This window comes from Pelophylax lessonae (genome assembly GCF_965119305.1).
Source record: "Pelophylax lessonae genome assembly, chromosome: 3".
NCBI classification, from domain to species: Eukaryota; Metazoa; Chordata; class Amphibia; order Anura; family Ranidae; genus Pelophylax; species Pelophylax lessonae.
The window spans coordinates 474,744,871-474,763,481 of NC_138770.1; the positions used below are offsets into that span (position 1 = coordinate 474,744,871).

General features: G+C 43.4%; 1 protein-coding gene across 2 annotated transcripts in view; it reads left to right on the forward strand.

Annotated features, from left to right (window-relative positions):
• TBCE (tubulin folding cofactor E) overlaps nt 1–18,156 on the forward strand; it is a 750,803-nt gene extending 732,647 nt beyond the window's left edge. For both annotated transcript variants that reach the window (XM_082250252.1, XM_082250253.1), the window contains one exon: nt 18,026–18,156. In XM_082250252.1, coding sequence (XP_082106378.1) covers nt 18,026–18,118 — 93 coding nt within the window. In that variant the 3' untranslated portion in view covers nt 18,119–18,156. The remainder of the gene's footprint in view (nt 1–18,025) is intronic.
• Nucleotides 18,157–18,611: the final 455 nt, after the last annotated feature.

Here is an 18,611-nt window from a genome sequence, read left to right on the forward strand (position 1 = left end):
ATAAATGTATTGGAACTGAGAGCGATCAGACTTTGTCTGATTCACTGGACCGAGCAGCTCCGGGGCAGCCCGGTGCGGATCCAGTCGGACAATGCCACGGCAGTGGCTTACGTCAATCACCAGGGGGGCACCAGGAGTGTCCTGGCGGCCATGGAAGTGGCCAGCATCTTTCGTTGGGCGGAACGATTTGTTCCAGCCCTCTCCGCGGTATTCATTCCGGGGGTGGAGAATTGGCAGGCAGATTTCCTCAGCCGCCAGATTCTGGATCAAGGGGAGTGGTCTCTTCATCCAGAGGTATTTCACCAACAGTGCCTTCGTTGGGGCACCCCGGATGTGGATCTGTTGGCATCTCGGCTCAACAGGAAGGTATGGAGGTTTGTAGCTCGCTCCCGCGATCCTCTAGCGGACGCCGCAGACGCGCTGGTCGCCCCGTGGGGGCAGTACCAGCTACTGTATGCCTTTCCTCCTCTCAAATTGCTGCCGAAACTTCTTTGCAGGATAGAGGTGGAGGGAATTCCAGTTATCCTGGTAGCTCCGGACTGGCCTCGTCGGGCCTGGTACGCCGACCTGGTCAGGCTGGTCACAGACGTTCCTTGGCGACTTCCTCTCAGGGAGGATCTGCTGTCTCAGGGACCGATCTTCCATCCTGCTTTACGATCGCTGGCTTTAACGGCTTGGCTGTTGAGACCCAGGTGCTGAAGGACAAGGGGTTGTCAGCTTCAGTTATTCCTACTCTAATTAAAGCAAGGAAAGCGACTTCCAGAAAAGTCTATCATCGCACATGGAAGTCCTATATCGCGTGGTGTGAATCCCTTGGGTTTCCTCCACGTTCCTACTCGGTGGCCCGTATATTGGCTTTTCTGCAAAAGGGGGTTGAGCAGAAACTGTCCTTGAGCACTATCAAGGGTCAGGTTTCAGCGTTAGCAATCTTCTTTCAGAGGCCTCTGGCTACTCATTCCTTGGTGCAGAGTTTCATCCAGGGGGTGCGGCACCTGGCTCCGCCGGTGCGCGCGCCCTTGCCGCCCTGGGATCTTAATTTGGTGTTGTCGGTTCTTCAGAAACCTCCTTTTGAAAATATTAGGGAGATTCCCTTGCTTACCTTATCCCAGAAGGTGGCCTTTTTGGTGGCTATCACTTCTGCACGCAGGGTGTCAGAACTGGCCGCATTGTCCTGTCGTTCCCCATATCTGGTGGTTCATAGGGATAAGGTGGTTCTTCGTCCGAATCCATCCTTCCTTCCTAAGGTGGTTTCAGATTTCCATCTAAATGAAGATATTGTGTTACCTTCCCTGTGTCCTAAGCCCAGTTATCCTCTGGAGTTTGCGTTACACTCCTTGGATGTAGTTCGGGCGATCAGGGTGTACTTGACTACTACGGAATCTTTCCGTAAGACGGATTCACTTTTTGTGATCACGGATGGCCCTAGAAAGGGGTTGCCTGCGTCTGCCGCGACTATCTCTAGATGGATCAGACAGACGGTGGTACAGGCTTATTCTATTAAGGGTCGGGTTCCCCCCTTCTCTGTTAAGGCGCACTCCACTCGGGCGCTTAGTGCTTCCTGGGCCTTCCGCCATCAGGCGTCAGTGGTTCAGGTTTGCAAGGCGGCTACCTGGTCGTCGGTTCATACCTTTACAAAATTTTACAAAGTTGATGTGCTGGCATCGGCGGATGCCTCTTTTGGCCGCAAGGTTCTGCAGGCCGCTGTTTGAGGAGACCGGTGGTCTACCTCGAGGGTTTTTTTCTGTTGGGTTTTCAGTTGAGTCTCATCCTTTTGTCTGATGAGCCTTTAAGACTTCTAGTTGGCACCGGTTGGGCCTTCTGGATTGGATTTTGATTTCCGTTATCCCACCCCTCATTTGTGGCACTGCTTTGGGACGTCCCTACTGATATTAATCAAAGAGGACTGCGTCTGTCAATGAGCGACAGAGAAAATTGGATTTTTTGTAAGAACTTACCGTAAAATCCTTTTCTCTTAAGTTCATTGACAGATGCAGTACCCGCCCCTCTATTTTGAGTTTGGTTGGGTTAAATTCTCTGACACTGCTTTGTGACGTAACTGACATCCTGTAGCAGGGAGAGAGAGGATATACCCTCTGGGACTGCCCCTAAGGTGTGGCCAGAACGTTTTTCCTGCCTAGTGTCCTACTCCTGTAGGGGGCAGTATAACCCTACTGATATTAATCAAAGAGGACTGCGTCTGTCAATGAGCTTAAGAGAAAAGGATTTTACGGTAAGTTCTTACAAAAAATCCAATTCCATACAGAGGACCATACAGGGGTCAACCTACACACCAGCCCACAGGAGGAGAGGAAAGAAGAGAGGATGCAGAAGGGGGCAGAGGAAAAAGGAAAAGAGAAGTATAGGTTCGGGCATTTTTAATTTAAGTAGTAAGGTTTTTAACGAAGATGAATTAAAGATTTTGGACAGAGGATTGAAATATACACCGCCCAAACAACTAAACAAATTTAAGACTTTTATTGACCTGCATAAATTTATTAGAGTTTTAAATATTAAAAAACATTATTTTATCGGAATAGTTATATTCCTACTGTTAGTGGGCATCATCCACAATGGATTTCAGCGGTTCCAAAGGGCCAGCTACTTAGGATTAAAAGAAATTGCAATCAAGATACAGATTATGAACAACAATCGGAGGTATTAATTCAGAGATTTATAGAAAAAGGTTATAAGAAATCCCAGCTAGATAAAGTAAAAAGACAGGTTAAAGATATGGATAGAGGAGGACTGTTGGCCAGTAAATCTAAACCAAATAAGACTTTTGATATTGGCTTTTGTACTGAATTCAACCAGCAATACCGGCAGGTGGAAAAGAGCATCAAGAAACACTGGGGCATCTTATTAAGAGACCCTGTGTATAAAGAAATTTTGCCAGGTAAACCTAAATTTATCTACAGAAGACCACCAGTTTTAAAAGACAAAATAGTAAAAAGTGTCCCCAACCCTCCAAAGAAATTGGTAACTTTTTTGGACCAAACAGGTTTTTACAAATGTGGAAGGTGTGTAGCCTGCAAAACTTGTCATAGGGATAAGAGGAGAAGTATAAAGGGTTTCAGCTCTTGGACTACAAAAAAGAATTATGAAATCTCTCAATTTATTTCCTGTAGGAGCACACACGTCAATTACCTGTTACAATGTGAATGCGGCCTGCAGTATGTGGGTCGCACAACTAGAGAACTAAGAGTAAGGTTGAGGGAACACATAAGTAACATCAAGAAGGGCTTTCGCAAGCATAGCTTGTCGAATCATTTTAGAATGTTCCACAATAAAGACCCCACAAAAATAATTTTTTGTGGTATAGACAAAATTAGTCCCCATTGGAGAGGGACCCACATGAAAAGGGCAGTATCCCAAAACAAAACATGGTGGATACAGCAGCTTAAGAGCATGGTGCCTGCAGGTCTTAATGTAGAGTTGGATATCAATTGTTTTAAAAATAACTTTTAATTAGTCAAATTATTTATATTTTTAATTTAATTTTAGATTTTAGGTAATACATGGTTTTTAGTGACTGTAATCACTGTAGTAGGTATATATATATATACATAAGGTTTTAATAGATGAGATTGGTAGCGGTGTATTATTAATTATTTATTAATTTCAAGTTTTATTTTATGTAATTGATGTATTTATATGGTTTTATATATTTGTCTATCAAATACTCATTGAAACAGCTTGCGTGGAGACACTAGAGCCGACGATATGCATAGTTTTTTAATAATGGTTATTCATTATAGTGCTATAGAAATTATAGAGATATCAATTTATATTTAAAAATTAGAATACTTGAGTCCGCATTCTATGGTCCCACCCTAGTAATAGAAATAATATGGATGATCCAAGATGGTAGCTAATAGATAAACAGCGGAAATGGGAGTCCTAAGATGGTGGTAGGCAACTTCCGGTTTCTCCAGGTGACTGTGATAATGAGCGTGTGAGGGATAAATATATAGTGGTACGTGAGCATGACGCATCCGCTTTTGAAAATGCTCTGATTGGCGGAGCGAAACGCGTCAAGCTGTCTGACTTGCGTATCACGCAACTTCCGGTTAATGCGGGTGGAACGCACGGATATTGTTTAGCATCCCGCTTGGTAACATGAAGGCTGTTTTATGACTACGATCTTGTAAGTGTATTTCTTTTAGACGTGTGGAATAAAAAGTTTAAAATATTACACGATGATAGCTATTCTTTTTCTATGATTATCGTGTATGGATATTGATCCTGGATGGTGCTGGTTGGAGTTCTTTCCGATATATGATCCGATGCTTGATGGTGTCTGCTGTTCTTAACCAGTGAGGAGCAATCCTTAAGGCGTATATGACAATATTGTCTGGTGAGTAGGGGACCGGGAGGGGAGCACCTACTCACAATTTGAGAGCACCAGCACTTTGGATGTCTTTTTTATACACGAAGCAAGCACTGAGCAATTTTGTGTGGATATATTTCTTGCACAGAGACTAGCACTTAGCACTTTGGAATATTATATGAACTTTTGTTAAATAATACCAGTTTGGCAATTTTATGATATTTATACTGTTATCACTGAAGCACTGGACACTTTAATATTATTGAATTTATATATTATATTTGATTTATTTTATTGCACTATTTTGGATGTATGGTAGCAATTCATAATTTTACACATATATATATACATTTTTGAGCACATATTATTTATAGCACGGTTGCAACACCTATTTTATATATGTAGCACATTGAGCAGCGCTGATATACCATTCTTTTCTATTATAAACACAACTGACCGTTCTTCTCTCTGGAATGATCACAGAGTGCCTGTGATCCTTCTATATAGGATCACAGGTCTCTGTGATCATTTCAAAAGCCCAACACCCATACAGTTAGAATCACTCCCCAAGGCTCACATTTAACCCCTTGATCACCCACAGTGTTAACCCCTTCTATGCCAGTGTCATTATTACAGTAAAACTGCATATTTTTAGCACTAATTACTGTAGTGATGTCACTAGTCCCCCCAAAAATGTCAGCTAGGGGTCCGATCTGTCTGCCCCAATGTCGCAGTCGTAGTTAGTAGACATGATAACTTTTGCATAAACCAATCAAAATACGCCTATTGTGATTTTTTTTTTTTACCAAAAATATGTAGCAGAAAACAAATTGGCCTAAAATGTTAAAAAAAATTTGATGTTTACATTTTTTTTTGGGAATGTTATATAGCAAAAAGTGAAAATTTATTGTTTTTTTTTTTAAATTGTCGCTCTTTTTTTGTTTATAGCACAAAAAATAAAAATCGCTCAGGTGATCAAATACCACGAAAAGAAAGCTCTATTTGTGGGGGAAAAGGACATCAATTTTATTTGGGTACAGCATTGCATGACCGCGCAATTGTCCGTTAAAGTAACGCAGTGCCGAATTGCAAAAAATGGCCTGGTCATTAAGGGGGCAAATCCTTCTGGTCCAGAACTGTTTAAGAAAAGCAAGAGAAATTAAGGAAATTAGGCTTAATGGGGCAAAAATCTTGTTCTTCCCAGATTTCTCTGCAGAGGTGCAGAGAAGAAGAGTGAGATTTGTAGATATCAAGAGGCGCCTGCAGCAGTTAAACATACAATATGCTATGCTTTATCCAGCACGGCTGAATGTCGTTGCACAAGGTGGAGTTCAGTTCTTTGATACACCTGCCGCAGCCACAGCTTGGTTAGAAAGGAATGAGAGGTCTATATAAATACTGTGATAAGAAGTATAAATCCTGAGTTGGGGACACAAAGGTCTTTTTTCTATATTGGTTTTGTAATACATTTTTTTATTTTTTTTGGAACACAGGATTGGAGTTATGAGTTAGAGTAAGTTTATTAGAGAGTCACTGGTGTTTTTTTTGACACAAAGTATTTTTGTAAGAAGAAATCCTGGCACTTACACAAGGGGAGTATGGAACCACAATTTACTCCCCAGTGGGTTTTTTTTTTTGGGGGGGATGGGGTTTTTTTAACCACTTTACCACCGGAGGATTTTGCTGTCTTACGTCTGGGCCACTTTTTGCAATTCGGCACTGTGCGACTTTAACTGACAATTGCGTGGTCATGCAACGCCGTACCCAAACAAAATTTACGTCCTTTTTTTCCCAACAAACAGAGCTTTCTTTTGGTGGTATTTGATCATCTCTGCGATTATTATTTTTTGCGATTATTAATAAAAAAAATGCGACAATTTTGAAAAAATAACAACATTTTTCTACTTTGACAGTTAAAAAATATCCAATATATTCAATTTTTTTCATATATTTAGGCCAAAATGTATTTAACTACATGTCTTTGACAAAAAAATTCTCAATGAGCGTATTTTTAACCGCTTTAAGACCGGAAGATTTGACCCCATTCCTGACCAGGCCATATTTTGCGATTCGGCACTGCGTTACTTTAACGGACAATTGCACGGTCATGCGACGCTGTACCCAAATTAAATTGACGTCCTTTTTTTCCCCACAAATAGAACTTTCTTTTGGTGGTATTTAATCACCTGTGTGATTTTTTACTTTTTGCGCTATAACCTCACAATGTCTGCTCACGTTGCTGCTACTGCAGCAACGTGGCTCGTTATCGTCTAGCGACGTAGTACTACGTCGCTAGACTACTCCCCCTGTAGGCGGCGCTCGCGCGCCGCCAGAGGGGCGCTCCCGCTATTTTCAGTCACAGCGGGAGTCGGGCCAGGGGAGGAGCGGCGGCGATCGCTGCTGCTCTTCCCCGATCATCGGGGAATCTAGTTTGGAGATCCACCCGCCTGTGTAAACAGAGCGGGCGGATCTCCTAAGTGACAGGGAGTGACAGATCGCAGTGTTCAGCATAGCTGAACATCCGATCTGTCCCTGACTCACTCAGTCACCTCCCCCCACACACGTCAGTAAGCATCAGGCATACATTAACCCCTCCCTCTCCAATAAAATTAACCCCTTCCCTGCCAGTGTCATTTTTACAGTAACAGTGCATATATATAGCACTGATTACTGCAATAATGTCACTGGTACCCCCAAAAGTGTCAAAAATGTCAGTCAAGGGTCCGATCTGTCCGCCGCAATGTCGCAGTCCCGCAAAAAAAATCGCAGATCGCCGCCATTACTCGTTAAAAAAAAACCACCAAAAATGACAAAACTCTTTCCCTTAGTTAGTAAACACAATAACTTTTGCGCAAACCAATCAAAATACACTTATTGTGATTTTTTTTACCAAACATAGGTAGCAGAAAACAAATTGGCCAAAAATTTAAAAAAATTTTGATTTTTACATTTTTTTGGGAGGAATTTCATATAAAAAAATTTTTAAAATATTGTTATTTTTTCAAAATAAACGCTCTTTTTTTGTTTATAGCGCAAAAAGTAAAAATTGCACAGGTGATCAAATACCACCAAAAGAAAGCTCTGTTTGTGGGAAAAAAAAGGACGTAAATTTTGTTTGGGTACAGCGTCGCACGGCCGCGCAATTGTCCGTTAAATTCGCACAGCGCCGAATCGCAAAAAGTGGCCCAGACGTAAGACAGCAAAATCCTCTAGTGGTAAAGTGGATAAAAAAAAAGAGCGACAATTTTGAAAAAATAACATTTTTCACATTTTTTTATATGAAATTGCCCCATAAAGAAATATAAAAATCAAAATTTTTTAACATTTTAGGCCAATTTATTTTCTGCTACATATGTTTGGTAAAAAAAAATCGCAATAAGCATATTTTTATTGGTTTGCGCAAAAGTTATCGCAGCTACTAACTACGGGAAATTTATGTAATTTTTATTGTTTTTTTAACTAGCAATGGCGGCGATCTGCGATTTTTTTTTTTTTTTGCGGGACTGCGACATTGCGGCGGACAGATCGGACCCTTGACTGACATTTTTGATACTTTTGGGGGTACCAGTGACATTACTACAGTAATCAATGCTATAAATATGCACTGTTACTGTAAAAATGACATTGGAAGGGAAGGGGTTAACTTTTATTGGTGATCAAGGGGTTAATGTATGCCTGGTGCTTACTAACGTGTGTGGGGGGAGGGGACTATGTGACACAGGCACAGATTGCAGGTTCAGCTAAGCTGAATACTGCAATCTGACCCTGCCTGTCACTGCGGAGATCCGCCCGCTTTGTTTACACCGCCGCTCCTCCCCTGGCCCGACTCCCGCTGTTACTGAATGCCGCCGAGAGAGGGGAATGTCTGGTGACGTAGGTCTATGTCGCCAGACGATAACGAGCCAATGTGCCGCAGTAGCAGCACAGTGAGCAGTGTTAAAGTGGTTAAGTATGTTGGAAATTTACCATGGAAATATATTTAGAATCTTGTTTAAAAATGGGCACTATGTGGGAGAGTATACAAGTCACGTACACAAAAAAAATCTTTTTTTTCTTTCCTCTTTTCTTTCTTTTTTTATTACTTAGAAATAGGATGGGTAGTAAAGTAACGACCTGTTCATATAATGAAAGAGGATTGGGAGAATCGCTAAAAAAAATAGCCTCTTTAAAGACTATTTCAACCCTTAAGGCATTGGTAATTTGGCTGCAAGAGACACACTTAACTAAAGAAACAACAACACGTTTGAAACATGGAGGATTTCCATGTCAATATCATTCAGTGTATACATCATACTCAAGCGGTACACAGCATGCCATCCAGCATCGCGTAGTACCCTGGCAACCTTGGAGACCCTATGCTGAATATGTTATGTCCGATATTCACATCTCGTTTGTGAGTATAATTCTTATTTTTTACTATTTTTAATAAACATTTTAAGTGGTAATGCACTAGGTCGGTGCGCCCCTTTCTTTTTTTGTTGTTTTCGGATACCCTTGGTCCTGAGGGGGCAGCAAGACCAGTACTCATATCCATCTAAGCCCGTTGGAAGTATTCCTCTTTTCCCCCAATTTTTTTTTTCACTCAAGCGCAGGAGGATTGTTTTGCATCTAAGAGGCTAGAGGGCCTGTTTAGGAAATTGATCTGGAGGAAGAAGCATAATAGTTACATAGTTAGTCAGGTTGAAAAAAAGACACAAGTCCATCCAGTTCAACCATAAAAAAAAAAAACGTTTTGAAAACCCTACCATACAATCCCATATACACAATCCTATACCTGCTGTTGATCCAGAGGAAGGGTGAAAATTAACCCCAGCTAAGCATGATCCAATTTGCTACAGCAGGGGAAAAAAATCCTTCCTGATCCCCCGAGATTTTCGTACCCATTTATATTACACCTAGGAAAGAATCCAGGCCTTTTTTAAAGCAATGTAGTGAGCTAGCCAGAATCACCTCTGGAGGGAGTCTATTCCACATTTTCACAGCTCTTATGGTGAAGAAACCTTTCCGTATTTGGAGACTAAATCTGTTTTCCTCTAGACGTAAAGAGTGCCCCCTTGTCCTCTGTGCTGACCTTAAAGTGAACAACTCAAACCCAAGTTCACTATATGGACGCCTTATGTATTTATACATGTTGATCATATCCCCCCTTAATCTCCTCTTCTCAAGAGAGAATAAATTCAGTTCCTCTAATCTTTTCTCATAGCTGAGCTCCTCCATGCCTCTTATCAGTTTGGTTGCCCTTCTCTGCACTTTCTCCAGTTCCCCAATATCTTTTTTAAGAACTGGTGCCCAAAACTGAACTGCATATTCCAGATGAGGTCTTACTAATGATTTGTACAGGGGCAAAATTATATCTCTATCTCTGGAGTCCATTTCTCTGTTAATACAAGAAAGGACTTTGCTTGCTTTGGAAACAGGAGCTTGGCATTGCATGCTATTATTAAACTTATGATCTACCAGAACACCCAGATCCTTCTCTGCTATGGATTTCCCCAGTTCTACTCCACCTAGTATGTATGATGCATGCATATTCTTAACCCCCAAGTGCATAACTTTACATTCATCAACATTAAACCTCATTTGCCACATAGTTGCCCAATGAAACCGTGCATTGAGGTCAGATTGTAAGTTGGAGACATCCTGTGAAGAAGTTATTCTACTGCAAAGCTTGGTGTCATTTGCAAAGACTGAAATAGTACTTTTAATCCCAGACCCTATATAATTTATGAAGATATTAAAATGTAAGGGTCCCAACACTGAACCTTGGGGTACACCACAAATAACTTTAGACCATTCAGAGTAAGAATCATTAACCACTACTCTCTGAATTCTATCTTTTAGCCAGTTTTCTATCCAATTACAAACCAATCTTTCCAAGCCTGTAGACTTTACCTTACACATTAGCCGTGTGTGGGGAACTGTGTCAAACGCGTTAGCAAAATCCAAGTATACTACATCCACAGCCACCCCTCAGTCCAAGGTTCTACTTACCTCCTCATAAAAAGAAATCAGGTTTGTTTGACAACTTCTGCCTCTCATGAATCCATGCTGTCTGTTGCTTAAAATATTTTTTCCAGCAAGAACTCATCTATGTGGTCTTTTATTAAACTCTCCGGTATCTTCCCGACTATAGAAGTTAAACTAACAGGTCTATAGTTACTTGGCAAGACTTTGATCCCTTTTTTAAATATAGGCACCACATTGGCCCTACGCCAATCCAGTAGTACCATTCCAGTCCTTAACGAGTCCCTAAAAATTAGAAACAAAGGCTTAGAAATTACAGCGCGCAATTCTTTTAGGATGCGTAGGTGGATGCCATCTGGTCCGGCGCTTTATCCACCCTTATTCTGTCTAAATATTTCTGGACCATTTCACTTTTGAGCCATTGTGGATCATTTGGGGCTGTGTCAATACCGTCCTCATTATGGTCATGAGCTCCCCCATGCTCCTTTGTATATACAGAGCTGAAGAAAGTATTTAATAAATTTGCCTTCTCTTTGTCCCCAGTCACCCACTCCTGGTTATTTTGTAAAGGGCCTACATGCTCAGACCAAACCTTTTTACTGTTAATATATTTCAATAATTTTTTGGGGTTTGTCCTACTATCTTTTGCAATCTGTCGTTCATTTTGAATTTTTGCGTCCCTGATTTCCTTTTAACATATTCTGTTATATTCTTTGTAACAATTAAATAATGATAGTGTTCCTTCATTTTTATATTTTTTAAAAGCTCTTTTCTTTTTATCTATAGCTTTTTTAACTTTTGCTGTGAGCCACATTAGGTTTTATTTTTAGCCTTTTACATAGTTACATAGTATAGTATAGTAGTTTTAGCCTTTTAAACTTATTACCCATGGGAACATACTTTGCAGTGAGTTTGCAGAAAGTCTTTATGAAAAATTCCCATTTCTCTTACGTCCTCCGACAGTCGCCGCCACCTCTAAGTCATCACTATTGGTAGTAGCTAGGCATAAGACTTAGTCAAAAGAAAAAAAGCATTTGCATAGACACACCCATGGGGGCTGTCCCACTGGTCAATACCCCCCTGCAGTGATCACTCCCAACTCAGTTTGTTTCTGCCTAGCGTCAGGAGTAGTTAGGCTTTCCCTGTGCTGGGGCTCCAGTCTCAGCCTTTCTGATCTTTTTTCTTTGATTTTCTTTGAAAATGTCAGTTTTTTCTTTGATATACTAGCTGTTTATTTTGTCAGCTGTAGTTTTAGTCGATTCTTCGGATGAAGATGGATTCTTGCGGAGCTGGGAATCGGACTGACCGCCCTGGTTCTCCAGGGCAGAGGGTCAGAGGGATACCCAGCCCGCCATTGAGCGTTCAGCCATGTGTTCATCCTGGCATTATGAACGACCCATCCCTGCTCGCAGCAGGGATGCAGCCTGTGAGGTGGCTACCTCACTGGACACATCTGCGGTGCTGCAGTGTCCTGTCCTTGGCAGACGGCATTCCCTGTCAGGACAGTGGCTTTCCGTTCATAGAGGCACCCCACGCCATCTGGTACAGGTAAGTACTTCTGTGTGGGGCCTCTGGGGTGGCAGTCCTTTGTTGCTGTGTGTCCCCCATGTCTGTGCCTGTGTGGGGCTCCCTGTGGCAATCCCTGCAGGGGTCTTTTTTTGTACATGTGCTGCGATGCTGTGTATTGTTGGGGGCCCCTTCCCCTTTGTCACTTCAGTGTTTTTTACTGGGGGTGCAGACGATGTGTGTTCCGCCATCTTTAATATGGGCAGGCATGTCTGGCTTCACCGTGGCATGTCTGGCTTCACCGTGGGCTACAGTACATGCTGTGCGACCATGGATGAATCGATTGTTTCTGTAAAGGAAACACTACATTTGGAGGATGAGCCCAGTCCTCCGGGCATTGTGTCCTCTTTTGGTACACACAGGACCCGCAAGTCAGCGCAGGTTTTTCCTTGCCCCGCTGAATTTCATTACACTGTGAATGAACTGTGGCGCACTTTAAAACGTCCATTCATGGTTCCTAGTCGGTTTAAATTACTTTATCCCTTTGCGCCGGCTACGGAATCGCGATGGTGTGTGCCTCCGCAGGTGGATCACACTGTGGCCGTGTTAAACAAGGCTACCTTGATTCCTACTGAGGAGACCCCGGTTTTCCGGGATCCCACGGACAGAAGGTTGGAGTCTCTAGCCCGCCATTCCTACACGGTGGCGGGTTCCTTGCTCAAACCTGTTTTCGCGTCCGTTCTGGTGGCTCAGGCGGTGGCAGATTGGACTAAGGTGCTTTGATGTAACCTCGCGTCTGATTCTGCCCCCCCCTGCCACGCTGGCTATGGTGGATCAAATTCACCAAGGAGCCATGTATTTGTAGGATGCGGCCTTAAATGAGGCCCCTTTGGTAGCACGCCTATCTAGTTCTGTGGTGCTTAACCGTCGACTGATCTGGCTGAAGAGCTGGTCGGCTGACCAGACGGAAAACAGTTGCCGATTTTCCCTATGCTGGTTCTCGCCTTTTCGGCGAGGCGTTGGATACATTGGTAAAAGGTGTCACGGGGGGCAAGAGCACCATGCTGCCCCAGAACCCGAAGAACAAGTCCTTTCGTGGCAAACGGGGTTCCGCCCCTAGACCCAATCAGGGGTCCTTTTGTTCCTTTTGGAATCAAACCAAGGGAAAGCCCTTTAAGGGCCAAGGTAGCCAGAAGAAGCCCTGGGCGGGCAAGCAGAAGTCTGGCAATGCCGGTGCGCCCCCCTGAAGGGGCGCCCTCACCCATTTCTGGGGTGGGGGGACGTTTGCGCGGTTTGCCCCGACGTTGTCTGGCATGCATACAAGCACACGGGGGCCATACAAACTACTGAGTACCATTTTGAGTTGCTGCAATGAAATTTCAGCAAAATGGACTAGCCTGCTGCATAATTTTTTCACTTTGATTTTCGGAGTGTCTTTGAAATCAGCTCTCTGTAGGATGATAACTCTAATTTTCTTCAAACAATGTGGCATCCTTTCATTCCTAGCACTTTACCCAGTCCATATCAGTATAGATATACAGCATGATATTTTTCCCCATTGAGATCTGATGTGTTTTCAAAGCGTTCCTTTAATTTTTTTGAGCAGTGTATATGCCTTAGTTTGCAGACTCCATAACTTTCACACTGACTAAATACTATATACAGATATGGGTTTTACCGAAGAAATGTAGCATAATACTGTACACATTGTCCTAAATTTAGAAAAATTATTTGCAAAATGTTATTTAAAGTGTGACAGCACTGAAAGCTGAAAAATGGCCTGGACAGGTCATTGATTGGTTTTCCTAAGTACCTTGGGAGTTTTTGGTATACATAGCAGACTTTTCTTCTATTGAAACAGGCTTTTTACTGTAAAAGGGGATTGACAATTGAGCTCCTGCAACCCCCAAAACTTCTCAAAGTTTGGACATTCCTCGGATAACCAAGTTGACTGCTCATTTAGCATCATCTTTATACAATATGCTTTTATAGTTATATTCTTTAGGGCAGGGCTTCCCAAACATTTTTGGGCCAAGACACACTTCTGAATACAGTTATTTTTCGGGACCCACTTGCTTGTAATTGCATATTGTAAAGCGCTACAGAATTTGTTGGCGCCATATAAATGCAAATAATAATAATGCATATTTTAAAGGGAGGGGGGGATCTTAAATTAAAAATATCAATTTACTACTTTTCAATTTATTATTGAATACACTCCCTTTAAAACATGCATTATGCCGATCCGATGGCCTGGTCATTAAGGGGGCAAATCCTTGCGGTCCAGAAGTGATTAAACCTGCTGGAAGACCAGTGTTTTTATTTGAAAATTGCTTTACTATTGCTTTAGGCCTGGTTCACATGTATGCGGGTTGGTGGCCCACATTTGCAAAGTCATAGCAGCCCATTGGTTTGAATGGGCTGCTATGCCCTCGTTTTCCGCAGAAAAAAGGCGCATGCAGCATTTTAAAAAAATGCAGTGGCTGTGAAATCCCTCCTGCTTTTGCACCATGCAAGTTACTTGCAAGTTCCTGCACTGGCAAGCTTTCTGCATTTTTATATACGTGGGCCCAAATTTAAAAACACAGTTTGCGAGTGAAGGAACTGCAGGTAAGTCGCATGGTGCAAAAGCAGGAAGGATTTCACGGCCACTGCATTTTCTTAAATTCTGCATGTATCATTTTTCAGCAGAAAACGCAGGCATAGCAGCCCATTCGAATCAATGGGCTGCTATGCCTGTGCAAATGTGAGTCGCCAACCCCCATGGTCATGGTGATAATTAATACAAGGTGAGTAAGTCACACTTTATAGTCGTTATTAGAAGGAGGTTGGCAAATGGTACCACGTGCCACAGGTATGAGAAAGAAGGAGGCATGACATGAAGAGGGAAGGAAACAAGGCATGAAGAAAAGGAGGCATAGTATGATGAAGGAAGTCAAGCAAGGCATGAAGAAGGAGGCTCAAGCATCATGCCATGCCTCCTTCTTCATGCCTTGTTTCCTTCTTCATGCCTTGTCTCCTTCTTCATGCCTGGTCTCCTTCTTCATGCCTTGTCTACTTCTTCATGCCATGTCGCATGGCATGAAGAAGGAAACCATGGCATGAAGGAGACAAGGCATGATGAAGAAGGAGGCATGGCATGAACAGGAGGTGGCTTGGCTACCTAGGTAGAGGTGTTGAAGGGTACATGGTGACTCATCTTAGGTTACCTGTTTGTTCTTCACGTCTGCACAATCAGATGCTGGTCCCATCCATTCCCACCTCTCATCAGCACGTGGAAGGATTGATTCCAGGCAGTGGACTCCAACTGACACGATAGCTGCAGGCAGGGCAGCCATTAGAAATTTTGGGGCCCCTTACACAGCTTTAGGCCTGGGCCCAACCCTGGGCTGACCACCAACATTCCCCAGAGCCCGCCCACTGGCTGTCCCACTGAGTCCTTCAGTGCACCCACCTTCAGAGAGAGGAGGGCATTGTGGGGAGGACACACTGCTTTACAAAAGCTCTGTCGCCTCAGGATCTTTCATCTTTTCACAGGCAGTCTCTGTCCCTCATATCTCCTCATAGTCTCTATCCCCTCAGCCTCCCCTCTCCCATTAGATATACTACAGGAGACGGTCAGAGACAGCGGGCATACTACAGGAGACGGTCAGAGAGAGCGGGCCAACTACAGGAAACGGTCAGAGAGAGCGGGCCAACTACAGGAGATGGTCAGAGAGAGCAGGCCAACTACAGGAGAAAGTCAGACAGCGGGCATACTACAGAAGACGGTCAGAGACTGCGGGCATACTACATGAGACGGTCAGACTGCGGGCATACTACATGAGACGGTCAGACTGCGGGCATACTACAGAAGACGGTCAGAGACTGGGCATACTACAAGAGACGGTCGGAGACTGCGGGCATACTACAGAAGATGGTTGGAGGCTGGGGGCATACTACAGGAGATGGTCAGAGACAGCGGGCATACTACAGGAGACGGTCAGAGACTGCAGACGTAGTACAGGAGACGGTCAGAGACTGCGGGCATACTACAGAAGATGGTCAGAGCCTGCGGGCATACTACAGGAGACGGTTTAGAGACAGCAGGCATACTACAGGAGACGGTCAGAGACTGCAGATATTGTACAGGAGATGGTTAGAGATGGCGAACATGGTGCAAGAGATTATCAGAGACATGGTACAGGAGATTTTCAGACTGGTTTAGCAGACTTGCCCTGTTTGCTCACTGTGTCCATCTTCTCAGTGTGGTGCGTCCTCTGTGCCAGTGCTGAGCCAGCCCTGTTTCTTTCCGCTGTGCCAATGCCAGGCTGGTCACATCACAGAAGCAGGGAGGACCTGGGCGAGTTGTCACATTTGCACATAGATCTGGGCCTGTACAGATCATAGGGGTGAAGTGTTTGCAGACCCTCCACATTGGACTTATACAGAGCATAGAGAGGGACAGCCCCTCCATCTTCTTCCTGGCTGCAATACTGCCTGGATATGCTGCTCCATCCTCTGCCACTCTGCCTGCAGCTGCTCTCTGTCCTGCTGTGACCTCCGGTGCAGTCTCCTCAGGATGCCATCCTGTCGGGCTGGTGGGAGGAGACTGCACCGGAGGTCACAGCAGGACAGAGAGCAGCTGCAGGCAGAGTGGCAGAGGATGGAGCAGCATATCCAGGCGGTATTGCGGCCAAGAAGATCTACAGCGGGACTGGAGTTCCGGTGAAAAAAGATCCTCTCATGTTGTGCTCGGCCACGCCCCCTTCAGTCCTCCTTAACTATTCGTAAGCCTGCAGGTGTCAAAGTGCAGTGGCGCTGTTCAGCCAATGGCTCCTCCTGTCATATGCAGAGTGCAATATTACTGACTCCATCTGTGACAGGAGGAGCCGAACTTTACAGGATGGAAGCAGCGGCGCCGCTCAGTTCTTGGCTGACAGAGTTCGCGGGTGTCAGTGAGCCGCAGGCATAAAGCTGGAGGCCCGCTGGCAACCCACTGAAATGCAGCTCGCGACCCACCAGTGGGTCACGACCCACAGTTTGGGAACTCCTGCTTTAGGGTATATAATGCAAGTGTCTCTCTCTTGCATGTACATTTTGACTGTTGGAAAAAGTTTTTTATCATATTGTAGCATTGTATTGTAAAACAAAACCAAAGAAAATTCCCAGCTCAACTCACCAGCCAGCCTGCTACCAACCAAATTAACCTGTCTAGCAGTTTGCATTAAAAATAGGGGTTCACTTAGCACACATTTGCAAATACATGCATAAGCTGCGGAGGCCAGGACAAGGCATCCCCATTATTATCCACAATCCTAACTCTATACATCTTTGAGAGCCTCCATAGTAGAAGCACATGCATTATAATGGATAGGCAATGAGCAGGTGAGCCTGGAAGGAGCCCACCCCTCCTTAAAGGCACAGGGGCGCATTTGACACCCAGCATATAGCACAATGGCAGCAAAAGTGTCCAGTGCATCCCCTCACCAGTCTTCCAACAGTAAAAAATAAATGGCCACTGCCCCCACCTATAACTGGCCTACGCAGCAAGAAGCACATAGAAAGCATGTAAAACAAAACCAAAGAAAATTCCCAGCTCAATTTGCCAGCCAGCCTGCTACCAACCGAATTAACCTGTCTAACAGGTTGCGTTAAAAACCGGGGTTTAGTAAGTGGTTGGTAGCAGACTGGCTGGCGAGTTAAGCTAGGAATTTTGTTTGGTTTTGTTTTACATGCGTTGCCCTTCCATGTGCTCCTTGCTGCGAAGGCCAGTTATAGGCGAGAGCAGTGTCCATTTGTTTGTAGCATTGTATTGTAGCATATTGAACTATGCTGAGTTTCCTTTGTACCTTTTTTTTTAAATGTCAATAAAAACTATTGGAAAAGAAAATGGCCTGGGCAGGAAGGGGGTGAAAGTATCCTGTCCTGAGATGGGTAAATCTTTTATATTTTACAAAAAAAATAGGTAATATATTACCTTTGTGTGCTCTAAAATTAACTTTATTGTATTTTTTATTGAAATGTTGCACTTGATAAACTGTTGCGCAAATAAACAAAATGAATTAGAACTACCTTTATTCTCCAGGGTCTCTGCTTTTCGGAAAATATACGTTTGTGGTTTTAACTAATCTTCAGGCCTAAACTGATTTTTAAACGTGTGCACAAAATGCAAAACTGGTTCTGGCAGCAAAAAGTTTAACGCTTTATTAAATATGTAATGTAATGTTTTGTTTTTTTAACTTTCAGATGGAAGGCAAAGAAATTGAACTTGAAAATGACTTGAAGCCCTTGCAGTTTTATTCCATAGAAAATGGAGACTGTGTATTGGTTAGATGGTGATAAAAAATAAAAAAACAATGAGCCCAGCAGCCCCAAGTTCTTTTATTCATTTTTTTTTCTCCATTGAACATAGAGAACTTCTTAAATCCATCTTAAAAAGCATATATTTATTAAAAATGTATTGAAATTGTAATATCCTGGCATTACTGTGTTTTTTTTTTCTTGTTCTATTTTACTTCTGTTTTGATGACAGAGATGAATTCTGTACTGAGTCTTACTCACGTTTAGGGCACTATATGTTTCAGGGACAAATGTATGCATAGGGCTCTAAACATGAATACCACTGAGTACAGCGTTTAGCCCCATCCAACCTCAACCTGCCATAAACTCTTACAGGCTTGCAAGCAGCAAATGTTCCTCCCAGGCGCATTAAACCACTGTAACCATTGTCCAATGTGGTGTGCTGTGTCGCAAAAGGGGTCTGGTTTTAGATCAGGTTTGGTGAGTTTGGTGGGAGGAGCCTAGCAATGGTGCCGGTTCTGGGCTAGGCACA